General features: G+C 37.7%; 1 protein-coding gene across 1 annotated transcript in view; it reads right to left on the reverse strand.

Moving 5' to 3' along the window:
* The window catches only part of eif4g3a (eukaryotic translation initiation factor 4 gamma, 3a), a 61,340-nt gene that overhangs the window by 5,495 nt on the left and 30,126 nt on the right, over positions 1-25,719 (reverse strand). The window contains exons 6-28 of the mRNA XM_081358484.1: positions 23,576-23,752; positions 22,657-22,768; positions 22,313-22,419; positions 17,165-17,347; positions 15,758-15,854; positions 14,939-15,652; positions 14,773-14,858; positions 13,614-13,848; positions 12,695-12,819; positions 10,639-10,764; positions 9,809-9,958; positions 9,346-9,543; positions 9,064-9,210; positions 8,365-8,601; positions 5,772-5,876; positions 3,804-3,942; positions 2,882-2,985; positions 2,522-2,612; positions 2,264-2,384; positions 1,951-2,168; positions 1,753-1,871; positions 814-986; positions 107-232 (exon numbers count right to left, since the gene is read on the reverse strand). Coding sequence (XP_081214610.1) covers positions 107-232; positions 814-986; positions 1,753-1,871; positions 1,951-2,168; positions 2,264-2,384; positions 2,522-2,612; positions 2,882-2,985; positions 3,804-3,942; positions 5,772-5,876; positions 8,365-8,601; positions 9,064-9,210; positions 9,346-9,543; positions 9,809-9,958; positions 10,639-10,764; positions 12,695-12,819; positions 13,614-13,848; positions 14,773-14,858; positions 14,939-15,652; positions 15,758-15,854; positions 17,165-17,347; positions 22,313-22,419; positions 22,657-22,768; positions 23,576-23,752 — 3,890 coding nt within the window. The remainder of the gene's footprint in view (positions 1-106; positions 233-813; positions 987-1,752; positions 1,872-1,950; positions 2,169-2,263; positions 2,385-2,521; positions 2,613-2,881; positions 2,986-3,803; positions 3,943-5,771; positions 5,877-8,364; positions 8,602-9,063; positions 9,211-9,345; positions 9,544-9,808; positions 9,959-10,638; positions 10,765-12,694; positions 12,820-13,613; positions 13,849-14,772; positions 14,859-14,938; positions 15,653-15,757; positions 15,855-17,164; positions 17,348-22,312; positions 22,420-22,656; positions 22,769-23,575; positions 23,753-25,719) is intronic.

A 25,719-nucleotide genomic window follows, 5' to 3' on the forward strand; every position in this document is an offset into this window, starting at 1 on the left:
TGGGGTTTAGGGGTGGAATGGCCTTTTCTCACAAATTACAGAAAAGGAACCAAACAGAACTCATAAGACCCTTCTCATTCAGTGTTGTGACCAGTGGGGTCCTGACCTGAACAGCTCTCTCATGCTCATTCCTCCCTCTCTCAACAGAGGACTGAGCATCTCAGCCAGATAAAGCCAAATGAAGGGAATATCTATGGCCATATCATCAGCCTGCTCCAACATCTCTGAAAACCTGTAGAGAGAAAATCCATAGCGCTTTAATACCATAGTATGAAAGTACATACATGCAAACTACAGTACATTTGATTTCAGAGTGTGTTCACACTTGTAGTTCAAAGATGATACATTTAGTCCTGGTTCGCTTAGCGTTCACAGTCATTTTTGAGACCGAATCTAAAAATCCAAAACAACGCTTTTATGATGTATATTTTATATATATATTTAGTATATTCCTCCATTGCCCACAAACGAAGATCTGCTGCAAGGAGACGGCGGTTCAGACGGCTGTACCAAACTATAATGGGCAACGTAGGTCTTATGACGAAAGAAACCAGGAGTGCTTGAGCATTCTGTCCTTTTTAGGGTCACATCTTGTTTTTAATTTGTTTAGATGTCTTTGGTCTGTGTTGCATTCATATTTTAGTTGATACCTTGGAATAGGACTGAAAATGTGAGTCTCAGTCTGCTTGTTTGGTGCGCATGCCAGCGTTCACACTTCAACCGCAATAACGGAGCGATTTTTTAGTTTGTTTTAATTGAACCAAACCTGCCAAGTGTGAACACATCCTAAATGAAATGTGTGTATGTGCTCACCCTTTGTAGAGTTGAGAATGGGGTAAAATGCCCTTCTGAATAAGCTGATAGTAGAGCAGTCCCATGTGCTCTCTGGCTTTCTGACTGCGCTCCAGTGTGCACTCCAGACCCATGCGTACAAACACATATAACAGAGAGGGCTGCTCCATCTCCACTACACACTGCACTGCCTCCTGCATACAAACACGAAAACATTAACACTTCACAGTACTGAGTAACACTCAGTCATATTGCAGATATTCAAGTTACTTTACACACACTGAATCAAACGCAAAGAAAAGCTGGTACAAACATAGACAGACAATATTCCAATGAAATATAGACTTTCCAAATGCGTCATTGTACAAAAACTGGCACATACTGAAGACTTCCAACCACTACAAACCAGAATTCAGATTTGCCCAATAATGGACAGGGCAACAAAATATTAACAATATGAAAAGATTATGCCACAGTACTTATGATAGCCTTTTAATCTGGGATTTTTCTTTTTAGTTAAACAGCAACACTACCTTGAGGTTACAGAATTTTAGTTTATAAATTTAAACTATGTTAATCCTATGAATGCTGTTTATACCAAATATTAATATTAATTAATTTTTTTTAAGTTAAATTGTAAAAAAAAAAAAAAATTGAAATGTCTTAAGCTCACCAAGGATGCTTTTTTATTAGCAAATTCAGTAAAAACTGTAATATTGTGAAATATTATTACAATTTAAAATAATCATTTTCTAATTGAATATATTCTTAAATGTAATTTATTCCTGTGATGTCAAATCTGAATTATCAGCAGCCAGTCTTCACTGTCGCATGATCTTACTGACCCCAAACTTTTGAACAATAGTGTATATTTAACCATTTGTGTTTCATTGTAAATGTAGAAAGGGTGTTTGGTACTGATTATGAGTGGTTTAGTATGAGGGCACTGTGACGCTGTACCTTGTAGTCATTAATATGCAGAAACTCATCGATGATGGACTTGGACTTCCGCTCAACCTCCTCTTCGGACAGGACGGGCTTCTCTGAAACACCAGAGACCTGCAGCGTCTCTGATTTCACTGCAATGAAGCAGAAGCTCAGTATTTCAAATATAAACTGCATAATTTCATTCACTAGTGTAAGAATGTCCTTCCTCACCCATCTCTGTGGCTCTGTTGTTCTCTATCTCACATTTCTCCTCTGAGATGCTGGCTTTGCGAGGGGTGTGGTGTGAGTCGGGCCCCTCTCTCCGTGTCTCCTCAGGGGCCACGTTGTCCATTAGTTCCTTAGCGCTGCTACCTCTGCTGAAGGGCCCCGGTCGCGACGGCCCCAAACTCACCGGCTTGTCACCGCGCTCACGACCGGTGCTGCCTCGACTGACAGAGACATGCAGAATGAATAGATGTCAAACGTTTAGAAAACTCAATTGTAAATTTGTATTCAAGCTCATCCGTTTTCAGATGTTGTTTACCTTCCCAGCGAGCGTCTGGAATCGGATTCAGAGATTTGGGCTGGAGGTGAGCTGGACTGAGCCGTGGACGACTGCAGCGCTGAATAACGGTTCAGGGTGCTACTGGCAGAGCGTGTCAACTCTGGAAATATGGGCGTACATTAATGTAATATATAAATCAGTAATCTAAACTTTACTGAATGGGCAGTCAATTCAAGATATATGTTGGTAGGTTTAACAAAGTTTTGAACGGTGTGTCATGTGTGGATGTTTCCTCACCAGAGTCACTGGCTTTGGCTCCGCCACTGCTGCCCTTTATCCAGTTGATCTGAGCCCGCGGACCCAGCTGAATCTTTTCATCGATTTGAGGCTGTGATGGGGGATTGGTTGAGGTTCAGGGATCATAGAGGGTACAAGAGAGAGCATTTACTAACTCACAAATGGTATTGATTGTTGACATTGGCGCATGTGGTGTCAATGTCAACCTATTCTGTGCTGCACTTAACAACTGGGATTATAATCAGCAGGTGGCAGTATTACTCCAATCAATTTTGTGCTGACATTTCAGATTGTATGCTCTGATTCACATCAAAAAATGTGTGAAATATGAAATGTGTGTGCAGAGACCCATCTCTTCACCTTTGAGATCTTGGGGATCTTAGTGGGGTCGATGGTCCTGCTGTTTTTAGTAGTGGGCACGGTGTTCCACGTCTCCTCCCTCTGCGACCGCTGTTCTCTCTGATCTGTAACCACAGCCACAGAACAGTGTTACACAAGTTACGTCACGACACATCACCACTGGCTGATCTTAGCCTTAGTGACGCCCTCAAACACTGTAGTTGCAACTGAGGCCTGGAAGAGTTTGGTTCTTGTTATCGACATGTTGAGAAGATGCTGTTTTCTGCATTTTAAAAACAAATCCATTTTTAATGCACTTCAATGGATGAGGACTTGAATTGGTACGGTAAAACCTACGCCATTGTTACTGTATAAACAAGTGCAGAGGAAATTCAGATATGGCAACGGGCATTTCGTTTCTGACGTGCGCTGTAAGCGGTAGACCAATCACAACAGACTGGGTCGTCTTACCAATCAGAGCAGAGTAAGCTCTCAGAGAGGAGGAGTTTAGAGAGACTGAATCCTTAATCTAACCGTTTCAGACACTGTGAGAAAAGAGGTGATGCTGCAATGTATATTACGAGAAAATTGGATGCATGTAAACCTATTGTAGGAGACATTCGAAGCAAAATCAGGAACCTTTAAATTAGCATAATATGGGCACTTTAAAATAATCAGTCAAGTTGCTGTTGCATGAACAAATTCAAAAGCACAATCAATCCTGGTTAACCATTAATGTGTTCTCCTCTACAAACAAGCCATTTGCTGTCTGGAAAGCCTGCTGTTCAAACAACGTGTTCCCATTAATGTTTTGATCTTCTTACTTTATCTCAGAGTAAACCTGGAAATTTAAATGAGGTTTTGTCCTCTGGATGGCGCTGTAGTTGGCCTGGTATGACTGGAGATACACTATAAAGCTGTAAGTGTGTGCTGTGGATCTCACCTGGCCTCCTCTTGATGTCCTTAGACAGAAGCTGCTGATGAACCTTCCTCTGTTCTTCCTGTTCCTCCAGCTTGGCCTCTTTATGGATCTGCTCTATGGTTTTCGGGCCCTGGTCTGCTCTCCGAGAAACCCAGTTATGCTAAACAATATAAATAAACAGGGAGATCAGATGTCTATGATTAATTGATCAGTGGAAAATGGTTACATTCAACTCCAAACTATATAACACTACAAACCATTCAGATTTTTTAAAAGTTGGGTACAATAAAGAATATGTTCCCTCCTCTTTTTGACTCTTCTCTTTCACACATTTTTATCACTTCAAAGTGAAAATTAAATCTGAGGAATGCAGGGGAGAGACACCAAGCTCAACAATGTTACAGGCAAACAGATGTGAACATTCTCATTGCCAAAATGTATGACCTTGCTGATTCTGATACAGTATTTAACCTTTGGCTGTTTCTGGGCATTTATAAACATTTATAATTGTAAAATTCTCAAATAAAGTATAATTGTCCATTTTTTATTTTATTTTGAAAAATATTTTAATAATGACCTAAAATATTAAAATGATTATTTTTATCACACATACACCAACGTTCATAAGTTTGGGTTGGTAAGATATTTTAATGTTTTTGAAAGAAGTCTTTTATGTTCACCAAAGGCTGCATTTATTTGATCAAAAATACAGTAGAAACATTAATATTGAGAATCATTATTGCAATGTAAAATAACTGTTTTATATTTGAATATAATTTAAAATGTAATTTTTTCCAGTGATCCAAAACTAATTTTTTTTAGCATCATCATTTTAGTCTTCAGAGTCACATGAATCTTCAGAAATCATTCTAATATTCTGACAGTTGTGCTGCTTAATATTTTTGTAGATTTCTTTCAGGATTCTTTGATGAACAAAAGAACAGCATATTTGAAATAGATATCATTTGTAACATTATAACTACTATCACCTTTGATCAATTTAATGCGTCCTTGCTGAATAAAAGTATAAATTTCTTTAAAAAGACAAAGCCATAAATTCAAAACGCTTATGAAAGGGTCTCATAATTATGGAAGCTTTTTTCCGCCACTGAATAATAAATAAATAATAATAATTGCGACTTTTTATCTCACAATTGCGAGTTTACATCTCACAATTCTGACTTTATTTCTCAGAATTGCGAGATATAAAGTCAGAATTGCGTGAAATAAAGTCGCAATTGCGTGTTATAAAGTCAGAATTGCGAGATATAAAGTCAGAATTGCGTTATAAAGTCAGAATTCTGACTTTTTTTCTCGCAATTGCGACTTTATATCACACAATTCTGACTTTATAACACGCAATTGCGACTTTATATCATGCAATTCTGACTTTATATCTCCCAATTGCGACTTTATTTCTCAGAATTGCGACTTTATATCTCGCAATTGCGACTTTATTTCTCAGAATTGCGACTTTATATCTCGCAATTGCGACTTTATTTCTCAGAATTGTGACTATTTCTCAGAATTGCGACTTAATATCTCGCAATTGCGACTTTATTTCTCAGAATTGCGACTTTATATCTCGCAATTGCGACTTTATTTCTCAGAATTGCGACTTTATATCTCGCAATTGCGACTATTTCTCAGAATTGCGACTTTATTTCTCACAATTCTGACTTCATATCTCGCAATTCTGAGAAAAAAAGTCACAATTCTGACTTGATATATCGCAATTGTGAGAAAAAAAGTCAGAATTATGAGATAAAAAGCCGCAATTATTATTATTTATTTATTATTCAGTGGCGGAAACAAGCTTCCATACATAATAGCTTAAAAATTAAATAAAGAAATAACGAGAGAAAAGATACTACACAAATTGCTTGCTCCTTTCTGTTACTTGTATAAAAACCAGGCTTTTATAAACGTCTGGCAATGGCTATCAGTACACACAAACACACACAAATCACAATCCCCCCCGGCACTCACCAGTCTCAGATCTATCACATCCTGTACCATGAACCGTATCCGTGACGATGTCTTGCGTTCTTTGACAATTTTCTCCATCTGGTTGAAGTATTGGTCCATACGGGGCTATTCAAGGACACAGAGAAGAGGGTGATGAAGAATACATCAGTTCAATATCAAAGACTGAGATCATGAGTCCATGGGCCCCTGTCAATCACAACTTGCTTCTCTGAAAATATATTGATTATAAAATAAGACAGATCTTTTTTATTGTGGCAATGATGTTTGATCATACAGCACAGATCTTCTTGTCTGTACCCATCCATTATTTAGGACATATAGGGAGTCATCTTAAATCTAAAAATAATGTTTTGAGACAAAGACCTGCACTTAGCTCCTAAATCAACAAGGTCTATAAACGCTGAACCTATTTCTCAACCTGACTCCCTGCTAGCTGAAAAACGCCTGAAGTTCCTGCCGCAAGGTCAGCGAGAAAGGAAGGATAGATACAGAAAATATTTTCATTTACCCTCTTGCCTAATACTTAGCTCTAGGGTTTATGGCCGTCTGTTGGGCCCAGCTGGAACACATTTAGACTGCATGTGTGTACAACGTTCAGAACACATTCACTCCCATGCCTGATTATTCCTCATTCTTTTGCTTTGCACTGCAGCATATTTAAATTACTTTTTTTTCCCCAGCTTAGTCCTCTTGTAGAGCTAATGGCATTTTAATTAAGTATTTCAAAAGACAAAAGTTTTTCAACATCTTCACAATCAGATTAAAGATAAAAATCTCAAAATTACACAATCGTGCCATAATGGTAAGAAGCTGTGCTGGGGAACTTGGTGATTTTTTTTTTTCCAGGCAAACCTTTGGGCCATACTCTGAACACCACTGTAAAAAAGCTGGACACAGACACAGATCTGGTCATCTTAGTAAATAAACATGTAAGTAGCCTAAGGCTATGTTCGGAATACTATCCTACATACTACCCTACATGTACTTGTACTACTGCAGTATGTATGTACTATGTATATTGTTCACGCTATGCACATTTTTTCTATGCATAACATACCAAGATGAGACAAAATTGTACAGTATACAACAGAGCACACTGTAAAGAATTAAATTTCACACAATGTAACACTTTACAGTTAACACCTTACAGCTTGAGCTCGAGAGGCCTGCTGAGTGCTGCCTTTCAAGGGTATTGGACTGATTTATTAGTGGCCTACTTTAACAAACAAACAAACAGCAGAGGCATGCTGAAGAAATGGCAAGTGAACAACAGCAATTATGTGGTTTGTTAAGAATTCATAGAAAAATTCTGCTTTTGAGTGTCCTCTCATTCTAAATAAAGCTCTAATCATTGTACACTGTAGCTTCAGACAGGACGCCCACAGGCAGCTCACGAAGCGTCTGATGCATATTGCACACAAAAATGTCAAAAGCTTTCTGAAAATGGCAAACCCCAGACTGATTGGCTGGATTCATGCAATGTCCGATGGAAAAAAAGTCATTTGGGAAACAAAATTGTTTACATGTTGTTCCCACACTCTGGGCTTTGAAGGTGAAACCAATTACAGGATTTGCCAATATTTTCAAGGTTCTGGCATTGAATCTTTGGAAATTCAAGAATTTTCTTTGAGGAACTTAGAAGAACATCTGAACATGATTTCAGATTTAGCTGCCCCTAAACATCTTGTAATTTTGCACACTTTACTTGCCTATAAGGTTTAAAAATTACCTTTTTGCTAATACCTAGCCATACTGTGAATATTTTGTTCTTGACGTTATGTAGATGGTTCTTGTGGAATCACATGAGTCAATCTCCAGCTTGCAGTAAAAACTGCACCAGTAAAAAAAGTGGAAGATACATATTGAATTTGTTAGTGGTAGTGATATGATCATGATACATCTAATTTAAATCAAAAACAACTGCTCATGCTTTTGTATATATAAAACACATCTTATGTATTTTTTAGGCACAAAACTCTTCTTTCATAAACATTAAAAATCTAAGCAACCCCAAACTTTTAAACAATAGCGTGTTTGCCACATGGAGGTCTGGACAATGTTTAGAATATTAGATAAACTGAAAAATTTTCCACTAAGGTGTGCAAGTTGTGACCGATGTTTTCTTTAATAGAGGGTTTGCATGTGTTTAATTTGAATTGCTTGAGTGACTTACAGTTTATCAGCGAGGGTCAGACTGTCACTCTTACAATCCAACTTTAACTATGTATCATATAAATCAACATATTAAATCAACCAAATGTTACACCAAAAACTATTTTTACTCATATTTGGTGCTTGACGAATGTTAATTTTGCACCCTACTTGTTAATTAGGTACCGTTTTGTGTAAGACAGCAGTTCTTGACCAGTTTTGCAAAGTGGAGCATGCTTTTGCTTTTAGCGAGATGCTTTACAGTGGTTCTAGTCTCCATCAAGGTCATATTGGATTACTTGTATAAAAAGCAAAATATTTGACCTTGGATGCACCATGAGCCTTTACAATTTCCCTTTCCAAGAAATTTTCACCAATGATCTAGCGAAATTCGAATCAATACGGCTCCAGAATGAATAATAACAAACTGTTGGCGAGTTACCTTGGCTTTCTCGAAGTCAAGGTCTTTGCCGATGGTGGTGAGGAGTCTGCAGAGGCACTCCAAGCTCTCGTCGTCATGGTTTTTTAGTAGTTTTACCACACAGTCATGCATGATGGGCTCTGTCAGCATCTTGAGCTTGAACAGCTCACCGATGAATTTGATATTTCCTGTGGAGCGACGCCGGGCCTTGTCCTTCGCCTCCTCGAGCTCCTCTTGCATTCTTTCCCTTTCTGAGGGCTATGAGAGAAAGAGAGTTTCATTTAAATCGCATCATGCTTCAAATGATGTCTTTGAAAGAATAGTGCACCCAAAAAAGAATGATGCCATTATTTACTCCCCCTCATGTTGTTCCAAACATGTATGACTTTCTTTCTTCGAAAAAATGTTGAAGAATGTACCAGCAGCATTGTTATTATTAACTTATACTAAAATTAAAACTAAAACAAAAAATATATTGTTTTCTGTAGCTAAAATCTTAATAAATAGGCTACTATAATAGTATATGATTATAATAAAGAATAAAATAAATATAAACATATAAAATATGTACCTCTTGACAGATTTTAAATTTTTGGCTGAACTTCCTATTAAATTATTCCTATTAAATACATTTGCCCTGGTGAATATAGTACATCATTACAGAAAAAGTCAAACAAGCAAGTCTAAATTAAGTCTTGATAATAATTATTGAATATTTACTGATGTGGCAGAGTCCAGCTCCTTTTGTTTTCTCTCAAGTACGACGTCATCCACTTTGTCCCTCTCAAATTCCTTCTGACAGCGGTTCAATAGCAGCTTCCGGAAGTTTACTGTTGTATTAGGTTTGTCTGCAGTGGGCACTTTTAGCTACAATTGGATCGGATATGTCCATGACATATTGAATAAAAGAATAATGTGAGGTAAAATAATGGACAGTCAGAAGAAAATAGACATGGAAATTTTGCAATGTGCACAATTAACGTCAAAGTGCATAGAACATACCGTGGCCAGGCAGCGACACATGTTGGCGTAGGCCACAGAGAAGCTAGGCTCATCGATGGCCTTCTCAAACACAAGGTCAATGACTCCTTTGAGCCTTTCTTCTGTGTTGATTGTGAGATCTGTTACCTGCTTCATCAGCTGATTGAACATCTGGGGTGTGAGCTTATTCAAAATGCTACGAACTTTCCGGAACAACTCCTGAAGTGGCAGAAAACAGATTGCCGACACAACGGTTAACAGCGTTCAAAACAACAAAACAACCTTAGAACAAAACAAACACGCTTTCTAAAGAGACAAAACAGGACTCAAAGGACGTGAGAGCGTCAAACAAATCCCAGTGCCTGACAAGAACAAAAGCATCCACGTGACAACCTCATCATCTAGTTCGAACTCCAGAGTGCTTCTTTTACTGTGAATGTTTTACACTCACGGATAATCGTAATAAAAGAACATGAATTCAAACCTGGGTTTTCAGGGCATCCGGGTCTTCTGGGACACTCTCTCTCTTCATCCCAGGTTTCCAGGCGTTCTCTGATTTCTTGAGCTGAACGTCATCGATCACGGAAACGTTTACAATGATCTTGCGTGGAGGGGGTCGTCGCACATGCATAAGCTTCGGATAAAGTGTTGTACAGAGTGTCAGTTTAAAATGTAGAAAATAGCCGGGTAAATCTTGTTTATAAATCAAAAGAAAAAATATATGTAATATTTTGCAAAATTAAGCACATTTTAATGTATAACGTAATTGAAGTGCAAGTTAATTTTTGAGTTTGTATTTGTAGCTCATTCTCAAATGGTGATTTTCATTAGATTTTATTTCTTTATTGTAATACTTTTACAGTAAAAAAAAATAGAATAAAATGTAATCAACAAAGGCATTAATATATATTTTATATTTGATAATATTTTATATATTATTTATCATTTAAATAATATCTCATTATTTTATTTCACTAGTAACAGGATTTTTTGCAGTAATTAGAATTTGGGATGTGGTTAATTGTTATAAAAAATAACGTCATAATAGCCCTAAAAATAGGTTTCATTTACTTTATGGAAATGCAATTCATGAATTCTATCTTTTGATTTTGGGGTGACACATGACCCAGATATTCTCCATCAGAGGTTTCTTGATATGGATATATTCATCAACAAAATTGCTACATGTTCTCCCAAATTGCCTGAAGGGGTTTTAAAAGATTAGGATATTTTGTGTGAGAAAACCTTATATTTATATAGAACTATTTTTGGTATTTCGGTCTGCTAAAAAGCATACGAGTTGTTATAACTCACTGGGGCTCCACGTCCTCCTGGCATCTGCCTGCTGAAGTCAGCAAAAGCAGGAGTAAAATCCTGGGGAGCGCTTCTGGAAATCAACCTGGGGTCCACAGACCTCAGCGGCAGCTTGTTTTGGTTAATCTGAAACAGAAGAGATGATTTCCATGTCTTATCCAGCAGGGAGCGCAGTGAGAAACAGAGCTGTGACATGAATGAAACCCCAGATGTCCCTCCCCTCCTGCTTATGCTGATCTTGGACTAGCTGTATCTATCTGTATCTTTATCCCGATCAGTATGTGAGAAACTGGTTTGAGATCAGCCTTTCCTTGTCCTACAGCACTGATGGGCAAACAATATTTGCCATGGAGACTAGCTCCATTTGTTATTTATATATCAACAACATGTTCAACGATTTATGCTCCAGTCATCTTGTGATGGAGGGAACAGGAACGGCCAGAAACAGATGTGAGCGAGTACACATGCAGAGTAAAATCTAGGAACTGAAATGGGAAACTGAAAGTACAGAGCATATGTTTAGAACAACAGAAACAAGTGTTGTCGGAAACTGTAACTGAGAAAGTATAAACAAATGACAATGACAAGCTCGCTATTAACTTTCTCACATCAACAGATTAGACTAAAGTTTAAGACTATGCATCAAACAGGGGCAGGGCATTTATTTTCTATCGTCTTTAGGCTAAATGATGCCTACTGCCAAGTATGACATAACCGTAATGCAATTTTAATGGAAACAGGACGTCTAGGGAGTTTCATGGCTGAAGAGTGCAGCTCAGCTTAAGTTTAGAAGTCAGGGGAACATACTTGTACATTACTGTGCTTTTCACGTTTTAAGCACCGAAAGAGGAAAATGTTATGTCCGTATTTGCAGGTTTTTTTTAGGAAGTAGACAAAGAAAGTGCTTTTGACACTTAAAATGATTAGGATCCCCCCGTTAAACTGAGTAGTCAGGTTCATTGTTGTAAAACCTGGGTTAGAATTCTTTTCTGCATAATTTTGAGGTTAAAGCTGCAGTCCGTAACTTCTTTTTGTTCAAAATTTACAACATTGATAAAAGCAGCGAGTACATCATGAATCCATTTTCCAAACCGCGTTTTTGTCTTATCCTGAATCACTACGGTGCACCTATAAGTGTTTATATTCTGACTATTTTAGACTGGTACCACTGTGGAGTAGCCCAGTAACTGCGTGACTCGTCATAGACATAAACAGAGAGAAGTAGCTCCGCCTACAATGTTCTTCCGCAAGACACATGCAGTACATTGGACAAGGGACACTTATTTTAACTGCTTGTTCATTTGTAGAAAGTGTTCAAATTAAAAATTTCATCAAAGCATGTATGGTTATGTATATTTAATGAAGCAATAATTGCATAGTATATGATTAGTTTTCTTTAGCTGAACAACTTGCCATAACATTCAAGCATTACATTGTTTCACATACACTACCTTTCAAAAGTTTAGGGTCAGCAAGATTTTTTTTATATTTTTTAAAGTGGTCTCTTATGCTCACCAATGCTATGGTAAATGGATGGCATTAATTTGGTCAGAAATAAAGTAAAAACAGTAATATTGTGAAATAAAAGTAATTACGATTTAGAAATAACCGTTTTCTAGTTTTAATATATTTTAAAATGTAATTTATTCCTATGACCGTAAAGTTTCATTTTCAGTGTTCAGTGTTGAAAACAGTTGTGCTATTTAATATTTTTGTGGAAACTGATACCTTTTTTCAGGATTCTTTGATAAATAGAAAGTTCATACAAATTCATGCATTTATTTGAATGCTGGGTTAAAAACTGCAATAAAAATAACAAGTTGCTCAACCCATGTTTAAAAGTAGTCTTAACCAAGGGTTAAAGATGTGTTCAAAGCCTTGAATGTGCTGATCAGCTCCCAGCGTTATATAATACTTTTGTTTTATTTCTCAAATGCATATTATGCAAAACATTTTGTCTACAAACAAATCAAAGAACAGTAAGACATTAGAATTCCAAACATGGTCTCCAACACTTTTGACAATGTACATTAGACAACAATAACCAAAAACACACCTTGTCTAGCACCACATCACTGATTTGAGGCAGTCCCTCTGGCTTCTGCACGCAGGCCAGCATGAACTGAAAGCCCAACAGGAAGTCCCGGTCATACTGTCTCTTTCCATTAGATTGCGCAAGACCTGGTGAGGAAAAAGCACAGCAAAAATATAGGTCAACTATGTTAACAAGACTAATTTATTGCAGAATTTATACAGAATAGTAAATTGGAAGCATCAACAAAAAATCTATAAAATTGTAAGGTGCTTCCTGGTGACAAACAACAACAAAAAAAAACTTTAAAAAGGACTCTCTGAAATCAAAACTTGACTAGCAATAGCAAGGCTGTGCTGTGCTGTAAACCAAAGACTACTGGCTATTTAATAAACAGTCCTTCGATATGTCAATCATGTGACCTCCAATGACTGAAAGGTAGATAACTTTTAAAGTCCCCCTGTAATCAATCATTTTATCCCTTAACTTATCTTTGATCACCAAAATTTCTCCTTGAAAAAATGTCTTCATGCCTTAAAATTGATTGATTGTAACTCTACACCCTTGCCTCATTTAGAATACGCGGTTCTATGAATATGCAAATTAGCCCCGCCTCCACTCACTCGCACCAGCTCAGAGATCCACTCGTTGACGATCACACGTTGACGTGATTGGTTACAAGGTAGTTTGTGACGTCAGAAACCCCAGCGATTTCAAACCGCATTTTTGAGACTGTCTTTGGTTCACTACAGTTTTAAGGAGAAAATACTTAGCAATGTTGTTGACTAATGCATTTGTACATGGTTTGTCTTAAAGAATATTAAAAACACCACATAGACACATAAACAACATTAAAAGCTTGATTTTCACCACAGGGGGACTTTAGGTATTTACTCTAAAAATACGACCAAACGAACAAGACAGGTCCTGTGCAAAGTCTTACCTTCCTGCATGAGTGGAGTAGGGGAACACATGGACCCCCTGCTGTCCCCGAGCGTAACGCCACTGTCAGTGCTCTCTGTCTCCACCCCGTTCCTGAAAGGCTCTGTTTCAGTCTCACCGTTCTCTTCTGAGAGCTTCTCCTGGTGCTCAGGCACTGTGAAGGGGCTGCTGTAGGTCCCTAAGGTTAGCGGTGAGACCATCTCATCTTCAGCAGAGCTCTCCTTTGAGGTCTCCTCCTGATGTGGAGCGAAGAAAAGCAGCATTACATAAGGGCCTGGAGGTGTTATGTGAGATGAATGACTGCATAACGGTTTGGGTTTTGATAATGTTATTAGTCTGTCTTACGCTGTGTTCTGGGGTTTTGTCAATTTTCCAATATGCCTTTTCTAAGGACAGGTTATTACAACTAACAACAAAACATATACTGAAATAAAAGCTAAATAAACAAATAGAAAACCTTGAAAGAATTCTAAAAACAATAAAAATAGTTTTTAGTGTCAGAGTTTTCTAGTTTCTGTTTATTTTGTTTTTATTTCAGATTTAGGTTTAGTATTTTAGGGCTGCCAAAGTTAAAGCACTTACTGGTATCGTTTAAAAATATAACATTTCTCAACACAATCCGGTGGCATTTTCATGTTTAATACAAGGTTAATTAGAGGTTTAATTAGTTTAGGATTTTTGGGTTATTTTCATTACTAATTAAAATGAAATGAAATCCAAAACTAATTTAAAAAGTAACATTTTTTGATTCATGAAATTCCAAAACAAAACAGAACAATCCACAAATTAATTTTAGTTTAGTTTTCCTCTGATTTTCTTGTTAGGCCATTCACACCAAGAATGATAACTATAAATGTAACTATACAAGCAAGAGTGCACTGCATTTATGTCATCTGGCACTTTAAATGATCAAGCTCTTAAAGCAGGATGGATTCTGATTAGCAGTCAATGTTTTTAGCGCTCATCAACTGGAAAAATCATTCTTAAACGGATTCCAACAATACAGTTTCTCTGTGCAGTTATCGTTGTGGTGTGGACACTGCTATTTTTTTTTATACTTATACGATTTTTAGAATTGTATCTTTATTGCTATAGTTATCGTCCTTGGTGTAAACAGGCCTTAACACTGATGTCAAACCTCCATGCACACTCTCTCTCACCTCATTCTCCTTCGGCAGTGTTTCCACCATCAGAATTTCTTCATTTGGTTTCTTCCAAGACTTTGGTACAGCAGAAACAGCTTGGGCTATCACAAAAAGAAAGACACAAAATTGGCAATTTATCATTGAACTTTTTATTTTGCCTGAGCCAAGTCAGCACACATACCTGATGGTGTGAACTTTTTTGAATTATTCTGAGTTTGTGATTCTGAAGCGTCCTGAGCCTTCGGTTGGACATCGTCAGAGGTCTTGTTTTGCTCTGGTGCCTCGAGGAAAACTGACTGCACTAGTGGTGCCAAACCAGGTGGTGGTGCAAGGACAGAAGTTGTGCTAGAGGTGCTTGAAGAGGCCTGTACGGTTGGGGTCAAGGGCACATGTGCAGCTAGAGAAGGGAGGTGCTTTGCTTGGAGCTCCTCCAAGGCCACTGAAACTTCCTGACCAGACTTCTCCGTGGATGACGTACCCTGGGTAGGCAACTGAACCTCACCGGACAATGATATCTTTAGGCCTTCCTGGACCTCAGGCTCTTCATAGCTTGATAAGGGAGTTTGAGACTCCGCAAGGCCATTTACCACTTTGAGGGACGGTGAGGGCGAAGCAGACAATCTGGGAGAAGTTACAGGAAGAGATTCCTCGCCGCAGATGACCTGAAGCGTCTGAGCCTTAGTGGTTGTAGTAGAAATAAATTCTGGTTCGCCTGCAGCAGTGGGTTTAATGCAGCCACTTGAAGGATGGGAGGAAACATCGGAAGCCACCTCTGGAGAAGAAGAGGCTAATAATGGAAGACTTGGGGCTTCTCTTTTCTCTAAAGAGGACTCTGAAGGCTTAGGCCCAGGAGATACAGACTTTATGGGACCAGACTCCATTTTTGGCCTGTCATCTATAAGGTCAAGAGCAAAAAGAGGGTCAAAACATGAATGAAATAACATAAAATTCCTTTAAGGACAAATCTTATCACAAAGGAAGGTTGTATGTAGAGTTATACCTAAGCTGGGTTTGCCATCCATGTATGCAGGACTCTCTAAGAGTCTCTGAGGTGGGTTTACATATGTCGCTTGTTCAGGGGTCTGACAGTTGCTTGGCTGCTTTGGGGTGAAAAAGAGAGAAAGAACAAAACAGACACATCAGTCAACCTGCAGAGCTAGATCTTGTACTTTCGACATAACTTCTAGTCCAACGTCTAACTTATTCTGGCCCAGAATCACACGCTTAGACATATGAAGTGCCCAAAAGCACTTTATTTACATGTAAGGGCTGAGTAGATTTGCATAGTATAACCATGACAATACCATGTTTTTTTGATAGCATCTTAGTAATATCAGGCTTTTCTTGGGCATGTACCATGGTAAAGCCATGATCTTTAGATATCATGGTACCATGGTGTTTTGGACATATGGTAGTATGGTAATACCATATTTTTGGACAAGTTAATCATGTTTTTTGAACAGGTACCATGGTAATACCAATCTTTTTGGGCATGGCAATCTCATGTTTATGTAGACCGGTACCATGGCAATACCATGTTTTTTGGACATAATAATCTCTTGCTTTTTTCTGGACAGGTACCATAGTAATACCATGGGTTTTTTTTGTAAGGTAATCTAATGTTTTTTTGGGGGGGTTGTACATGTACCATGGTAATACCATGTTTTTGAAAAAGGCAAATGGCAATCACATGTTTTTTTAGACATGTAACATGGATTACCATGTTTTTTTAGGTGTAAACCATGGTAGTACCATTGCCATGGTATATGTCAAATCTATTAGCATCTGATGTGAACCGCCACAGTACTTTTTTGTGAGGTTCATAATGCTGCTGGTTATGATCAAGAGGAAGTGGAATGTTGCAGCCATTGATATTCACAACTACCAAAACATTTAGCTGCTTGTCGATTATTTTTTTTTTAATTAATTTACATGCTATATCGATTATTATTATTTTTTTTTTTTAAACATAAACATAATGGTGCAGCCAACAGCCTAACGCTCTCAGTGTGTTCATAGGGATTATATTGGGGGCAGACTGTGTGAGCTGGAACTAATCCATGGGTGTGGGTGGTTGTACATGTCTGGAAAATAGCATTAGACAGGTGAGCTTAAAACAGCTGAACCAAGGACCCAATAGACAGGAGTAGTGAGAGCTTAAAGTGGTGCTAATTATTAAAGACATGTTAAAAAAAAAATCACATGACACAGGAACTTGTGTTAAAATGAATCAAGAACCGCACTCCACTGAAAATTACTTCAAGTGTAAATAAATGAGAAAGAACAAATTCTGGCACCTGATAAATCACTTTCCTATGAAATTACATGTAATTTTAGCCTAGACTACACCTGCCCTGTTTGAAGTGATGCCTGTTTCTGGAGGCAACGAACAATTTGCATTTCTTGCCTGTGGAGCGGTGGGCGTGAAGGACAGGTGTCCCGTGGGAGGAGTTGGTGTCGAAGAGGGCCGTCCTGCAGGTGGGGTTAAGGTGGAGACTGGGTGCCCAGCAGGAGGAGTAGGATTCCGGCTTCCAAGCATGATTTCCTCCGTGATGTCCTTTCCACCCTGATTGGGGTCTCGAATCCGGATCTGGGAGGACAATGGTGCAAAACAACAGATAATAAATAATAAATAAAAGACATTTATAATGAAAATCATCATTAAAATATTAGAATGATGGAAGGATCATGTGACACTGAAGACTGGAGTAATGACTGCTAGAAATTCAGCTTTGCCATCACAGGAATAAATTACTTTTTCAAAAATATTAAAATAGAAAACAGATATTTTAAAACGTAAAATGTCACAATACTATTTTTATTATTTTACTGCATTTAGAGACTTTCAGCAACCCCAAACTTTTAAAAGGTTGAGTAATAAATAATATATATCACTTAAAGGGATACTCCACTTTAAAATGAAAATTCTGTCATCATATACTCACCCTCATGTTGTTTCAAACCTGTATGAATTTCTTTCTTCTTTAGAAGAATGTCAGTAACCAGACAGTTTCTGGTACCATTGACTTCCATAGTAGGAAAAAAAATATAATATGTAAGTCAATGGTACCAGAAACTGTCTGGCTACTGACATTCTTCTAAATATCTTCCTTTCTGTTCAGCAGAAGAAAGAAATTCATACAGGTTTGAAACAACATGAGGGTGAGTATATGATGACAGAATTTTCATTTTAAAGAGGAGTATCCCTTTAAAGTACATTAGTATGTTTAATGGTACTTTCGTTTTTTTGTGGTTTGGTCTTTAGAATTGAAATATATCACTGGCATCTTTATCCTGAGAGTTCAATTTATGTTTTATAAATTTGAGAATTCAAAATCAATCTTTGAAAAATGCTTAGATATGACCTGACATATTTAATTAGTTTAGTTTATTGATTTATAAAGCACATTTAAAAACATCCGATGTTGAAACAAAAGTGCTGTACAAGCAGGCCCGGAGTGGCCATTGGGAGCACCGGGAGACTTCCTGGTGGCCTGGCGACTAATTTGAGACACCCCTTGCTGCAGCCTGTAGCACGATGACTTAGCTGGATGATCCAATACGTACTGGATGGAGGTGTGTTTGGGTTATAATTCGCATGCACTGGTCTTAAGTGACATGTGCTCAATATTGTATTGAGATGATGTTCTAGTTAGTAGTAGCCTACTGATAAATAGAAGGCTAATAAGTAATTATTGATGAATAAGTAATTATTTACATAAATGTGATGCTTTCCTAGTTTCTCTCTACATACATGCAAAATAGTTAATTTGACAACATTTTAAATCACATGATTTTAAACCTAAATATGATGGATTTAATGCATGTATACCGAACATTTTAAAATAAAGCCATATGTGCTGTTGAGTGGAAGCAAAAATGAGTCAAGTAATTGTCTCTGTAATTTTAATCCTAGAGGTAGGCCTACAATACAATACGGTCTGTAAACAACTTAAAATACCAGTACACATTCAAGGGAAAATGCATAAATAATAACAGCATCAAGAAACTAAATCTTGTCAGAAAAAAAATTGCTTAATGATATTTTGCCTGGTAAGAGTTCCTTCTTTTAATGGCTATACTAATTTATACTAATTTTTCCACAGTGATCTGTACATAAGGTTCCTCTTGCCACCCATACCTTAAAATACGGAATCGTCCCGTATTTACAAGTAAGATGATGCATCCCGTATCAAATCAATAAGGGACGGGATTTGTCCCGTATTTTTCATTAGGCCCACCCACACATAGTTGAATAAAAACATAAGGATTTTGCAGTATGGATAATTCTAATAGCAAATATAAAGAAATCAATTTCACAATTAGTAGAGAAGCTCATTGCATGATTGCATTTTAGCGTCTTTATTTCTATAGCGACAGAGTTTTAAGGACGTACATCATGCCATGATGTACAGTATATATATATAAAAATAAAATAAAAACCTGAATTTAAGTTTAATATACAAACTGATCACAGCAGTCAGATCAAGCAGTTGTCACTCAAGTGATCATTTATATTTAACATAAATTCAGGTTTTTATTTAATTTTTTATTTGTACAGACCAAAACACACCACCGCGCATGTGCGTCCAGTACGTGTCGGATCTGATCCAGCTACGTCATCGTGCTACAGGCTGCAGCGAGGACCTCTTGACTAATTTGGCCTGCTGCCAGCCAGCGTTTTTTATACTACTACATTTACCAGTGATCATTTTCGAATTTGTCATTCAATAAAATTATTATTATAAAATAAAATCATGAATCTGTTAGTCTTGACTGGCAAGGCTACGATTCGATTTTAAGCCTCAGCTAAACAATTAAAAAGAAAATGCGAGCAGCACCCGATGATGGAGAGAAAACGGCCAGGTGGAGCAGAGAGGGAAAGGACAATGAAAAAGAAAGCACCCAAACAAGCATCAAAATGTTGCGAAATGAATGACCTGTTCAGGGCTTCAAGTGCAGGTCAGTTTCATCTGTAAATACTGTACTTTTTTCTTCGTTAACTTAGTATTGAAATGCTAGCAAATGTAAGCGGTATAGCGCCCCTATTACTATCATCACTCAAAATACTGTATGCTAAAGGAGATTAATATTATTTAGTGTAAAGTTAAATGAGTAATTTAGCAGACAAATATGAACATTTATGTGGTACTGGGAGCAGGGAGACAGGAGTGATAGTGCTGGCATCAACAAAAAAAATAATGCAATAACATTTTATTAGACAATTTAGAAAATTATGTCTGCCCATTTGTGAGGTTTAAAACTTTTTTACTTTTTTTGGTGGAGACAGTCAACCTTGCACTAGCTGTGGTGCAATGATCACACATTCAGCCAGGGAGTGAGATGACATGTAGAATCAAAATAAGATATATATATATATTTTTTTAACATATTGTATGAAATGTAAAAGTGTTGTTAAATGGTGGATATTTAAGTAATTTTTAGATAAAAACAGCAACATTGTCATAAATATAATACTTTGCTTTTTTACTAAAATAAATGTAGATTCTGGGCAAACAAATTACAATAAGGTGGTTGTTTTACACCAAGGTGGAGACAGTTCTGTTTGCAACATGAGTCCAGAACAAGTGACAGGTGAAGAAGTGATAGGTACAAGAAAGATATGCACACTTTATACATACATATATAACACTAGTACTCCACTTTACTTAGTGTATGAGGCTGATAATACTGGTGGAAGGGAGAGACAGAGAGATATTAGGGAAAATGAAGAGAAGGAAAAGGGAAGTGAGGATACCATTCAAGAGAAAGCCTTTAATTTTACACGGCCCCAGCCTAAGGATTTAGACCAATAAATGTAATTTAGGAAAAAATAGGGTTGTCCGTGTTTCTAAATTTTATTTGGGTGCATAGGATGGCCTGGATGGGTGTAGGATTTCCCGGCCTGAAATTGTGTCCCAGTCCGGCCCTGTGCACAAGAACTATAAAACAGAATTAAAACCAATTAAAAAGACTAGACAAAAAAAGACAAATGAAAAATGTCCAATTGGCCTATTGGTAAGCCCCGCCCCCCTTAGTTACTGTTGTGGGGATATTTGGGGATATTTAATTGAATTAATCAATCAACAATACTATTGATCAGCATTACCAAACGTGGACGTTTTCCACTAGAAACAAACATTGATGTATTATTTTAATTTAATACTGTGAAGCTGCTTTGATACAATCTGTATTGTGAAAAGCGCTATATATGTATAAACTTGACTTGACTTGACTTGTTCTCTCGGACAAACAAACAGAGGTACTGACTGTCTTACAATGACGGCTGTCAGTGTAAAAAACCTTGTCCCAAGAAGATGTTTTTTTAAAATAAATTTGGGACACAGAATGACCACCTCACGTCGAGGAGCATTCAAGAGGGACTTAAATATGCCATGGAGGGATATATAAAAGATTTTAAAATAAATATGGCAGGTAACAAGATTAATTTGGAAGCAAGGGTTAACAGATCACAATCCAAGTGGGATTTAAGCCTCATGTTATGTTCGCCACGATCGCAGATTGCTGTTTTTGAGCCATCGGGTGTTTTTGACCAACTGTACATGACGTGAGAACAGTTAGCTATTTAGGTTTGAACGTTAGCATGGACTCACTAACTTTAATTGTAACTTCATGAGAGTATGACAACCAGAAAATTAACATTTTCATCTTCATTGGGATTGGGGATGAATCCTTAGGGAACCAGGTTAATGCGCTCACATCATTTATATTATAAATAATCCGGGCTTCAGTTGTATTGCACAGATAATTGGTCTGTTCGCTCAAATTTCATCACACATTCGAAACGCACTGGTGAACGCGCGCATAGTACGGTGATTCAATACATGAATACACATGCCCATCCTCTCAGGATACATGGAATCAGTGTTACAAGTAGCCCAGGCACATAGTTTTTCCATTTTTGTTGCATAAACACCATAAAACCGATGAACGCTTCAGATCTCCCATGTTCCTCTCTATGGCGCTGAAACCTAAAGATGTCCGAGTTCCGATCCCCGTGCAACTGATACTCAACTGCAATTGGATCATCTGCTTTCTAGGGGAGGGGCTTACTGATCTAATCTTTCAAAAAGGCATCAAACTCACTGATGTGGCAGGATTTTCCAGATCCCATCATTAAAATCCCAACACTAATGTTTGCAGGAGGATGGGTGAAATTTCTAACTGGCTTAATTCTCACTTTGGCTTGGGATAAAACACCTTGGCTATGCCAACCTCCCAGCATGCAACAAAACCATATGTCAGTAGTTGCATGGCACACAAATCGACTTCCTTCCCGGACCAATTCAATACTTATTATTCATCTTGAATTCTGGAAATATAATAGACTTGCATGACATAATTACACAAAAAGCCAATATCGGGGTAAAACTAAGACTTGACGAATATCCCTTTTAACAGCATTTTCGCATTTAATCTGGGTCTGCCAGCTAGGGCCATTGGGATTAAATCCAAGCCTTATCAGTCTAAAACGAATTGACAAATAAGTGGATCACTTGGCACTAAAACGAGGTGGAATGTTTCAGGTACTCACTGGTTTCTTTTCACGCTTGGCTGGTGGAGGTGGTAGTTGTGCAGGCACTATGATGGGTGGAGAGGGAGGATACACTGGCTGGCCGGTGTAATATGGCGGCCCGGCAGCTGTTGTTGCAAAAGAGAAAGAAGGAAGGAAAAAAAGTGAGTCATGTCGCTGAGTGTGTGCTGCTTTCACATGAGATCTAAACAGCCTCGGAGTCAATCGCTTTCTGGAAACGGGGTCATTTCTAATCATTGCTAATCAGACACATACTGAAACTACCTGGAGCTAATATGAACCAGCTGAGTGTGACGCAAGCACACTCACACTGCAGTGTGCTCTACAGAGAGGTCTGTACTTGCCATAAGGAGTGGGGTATTCCCCAGGGCCGGGTCCTGGGTAGAAGGTTCCAGACCCTGGTGGCTGGATGGTAATTTGCTGTGGGTGTCCCATGTAAGGTGCACTATGACGATACTGAGAGAAAAGGTGGAGAATTTCATTAATATATATATATATATATATATATATATATATATATATATATATACACACACACACACACGAGACATATATAGCAGATTACTTTACTTTTGTTAAACATCCCATCTGAATTTTTATTTAAAGGTAAATAGCCTTAAAATCATATAGAGTATGTTTGCATTCAGACCGATTGCAATGATTGGACGAACATATTTAGGTACTGAGACTTCCAGACGTTAAATGTAATTTTTTTAATAATTAGACCACTTCTATTATTGACTACTATCAGGATGTGAAGACAGTTTCGACCAGAATAACAAAAAGAGTTGCCTACCCTACCTTTAATAAATATATTCATATTTAATGAATATATATATGCACACACAGTACTGTACAAAAGTCTTAGGCATGTTAATGTACAGTACTGTGTATATATATATATATATATATATATATATATATATATATATACATATACATATATATATATATATACATATACATATATATACACACACACACACACACACACACACACACACACACACACACACACACACACACACACACACACACACACACACACAACACAAACACATATATATACACACTTGAGATTCAATTTTATATATATTTTTGCCATACAGAGACGGAAAATTATTCATTTTGTTAAACATCCCATTTTATAAAATAAAAAAAACTCACAGTGTCTTTTTTGTCACAGTGGGAACCCTGAAAATATCTTTTTGTGTGTATGCAATCCATATCTATTTCTCAGTAACATGTCCACTGACTCTTTACCTGGGGAATGTAGTATTGGTGTGTCTGGGTAGGAAAGGGCATGGGCGTCATGGTCATCATGAAGGGCTGGTTGGGGGAATAAACCGTAGCCGTGGGGGTCTGTGAGCCCGGCCGAAGGGAGGGGCTGTTGGTAGGGAGGGTGGGTCGTGCTGTCTGCATCTGAGCCCTGTGGAGGAACTGTGGAGAAAGTCAAAGAAATAAGAGTTAAGCAGGAACATAGAAAGAAGAGATACAAGTCAGTGTTGACATAGACAGTTCACCTCAGGACATCCTGCTGTGCCTGTCAGGCAATTTATTCAAATCATGAGGCATCTAATTGACAATCTGACATTCAGACACTGGAACAGCTGCAATCTCACAAATACTTGATGAATTATATCAATTCTGCTCCTCGAACAGACACAAAGAAACACACATATAAATACACAAAATACAATAAATACATACATACACACACAGCAGCCTGGAGATATGAGCAGTATTCTCATTCTCTGCTGTAGTGGGGTGATGGCACAACTCTGGCACAACGGTTTATTCATCAGGAGAATACTGCATGCCTGCTGGAGGAGTCGTCCCCTCCCCCATCACTTCCTCCCCCGCTTTCCCTGGATTTCTCTCTCTCTCGCTCACTCACTCCGCACTGCAAATATTACCTCAGCAAACCCAGTCAGTGGGCGCCAGCAACCAGGCAGCACTGGAGCGAGAGGTCACCCCTCTCTCTCTCTCTCTCTCTGATTCTACACACACTATTTATGCACACACGACACCATATGCAATTTCCCTCATGGGAATGATAGTCTAAATGTCTCTGCCTATATGTGTGGTTGATTTTTCGAAAAAGGGGACATTTTCGGTCCTTAAAATTATTTTAAAGGAAAAAGGGCAGATTATAAAATTTTAATGAATAGATACATTTGCAAAAATGTCTCTATTTTGGGCTTACCAAGAATTTATTAATAATAATAATTTTATATTTGTTGTCTATAACATATTATTATAACAGGTTAATTAAATATTTTACAATATTAATAAAAAATAAATATATTAATTATAAATTAATAACTATAAACAAATAAATACTATATTGATATAATTATTAAATATTTTAATTATTATTAATATTAATATTATTAGAGACAAATTCTCAGAGAGCATTTTGGCGTGCTGAGAACATGTTTTGCTTTAGCATCCTAATAGTCAGCACAAAAGCAAAATGTAATCACTCTTATTTAAAGCCAAAGCCATCAATGCAGCGCTTATGTACAAATTCATCACCGTCAACAATAAACAGAGGAAACCAATGTCAAACTGTTGTCACAATATTTCTTTCTTATCGATTCGTCACACACAATATCAAAATCCATCACACATTAAAGACAATATACTAGAAGGTCAATTAAGGCCATGATCAGATGTTTATTCCAGGATGTGATATGTGATAAACCGTTTGATTTAGCCTCATTTTTCAAAATTTTAAGTAGTCCAAAAAAGTGCTCTTAATTCAAATATCACTCATGCGCTGAGCCAAAACATTATGGCAGTTGACCATCTCCTAATGAGGCCACAAGGTGTGGGTAAATTAGATGGTACTGTAAGCAAACAATCAGTTCTCGTAATCAATGTGTTGGATGAAGGAGAAATGGGCAGGAATAAAGATCTGAGCAACTTTGACAAAAGCCAAATTGTTATGACAAGGCGACTGGGTCAGAGTATCTGAAACGGAAAGGCTTGTGTGTTGTGTGAGAATTTACCAACAGTGGTCCAAGGAGGGACAAACCACAAACCGGCGACTTGGAAATTTTCACACTGGTAAATAAACTTGCGACACCAGTATTACTGATAACACCGGGGGAGGCGTGCTCACTTTTCACTTTCGCCGGTACTGACCGCATATTTTACAAGTTATTTGGCACTGGCATCAGGATCTGTTGGGGACGAAATCCTCCGCCATCGCCCTGTCAGTCATCTCTCCTTACTCACTTCATGTGATAAGTGAAATCTGACTCTTGGTGCAGTGTGCTGCGACTCTGCAGCTTGTGCTGTATGGAGCAGAGCAGATGCTTTCAGTTTATAATTGTAGCATCCATTGTCCAACTGAACTAAATGGTTTTTATTACTATAAAAAAGCAAAATGGTAAGCAAGT

This window comes from Scardinius erythrophthalmus (assembly GCF_964197995.2).
Source record: "Scardinius erythrophthalmus genome assembly, chromosome: 25".
NCBI lineage: Eukaryota > Metazoa > Chordata > Actinopteri > Cypriniformes > Leuciscidae > Scardinius > Scardinius erythrophthalmus.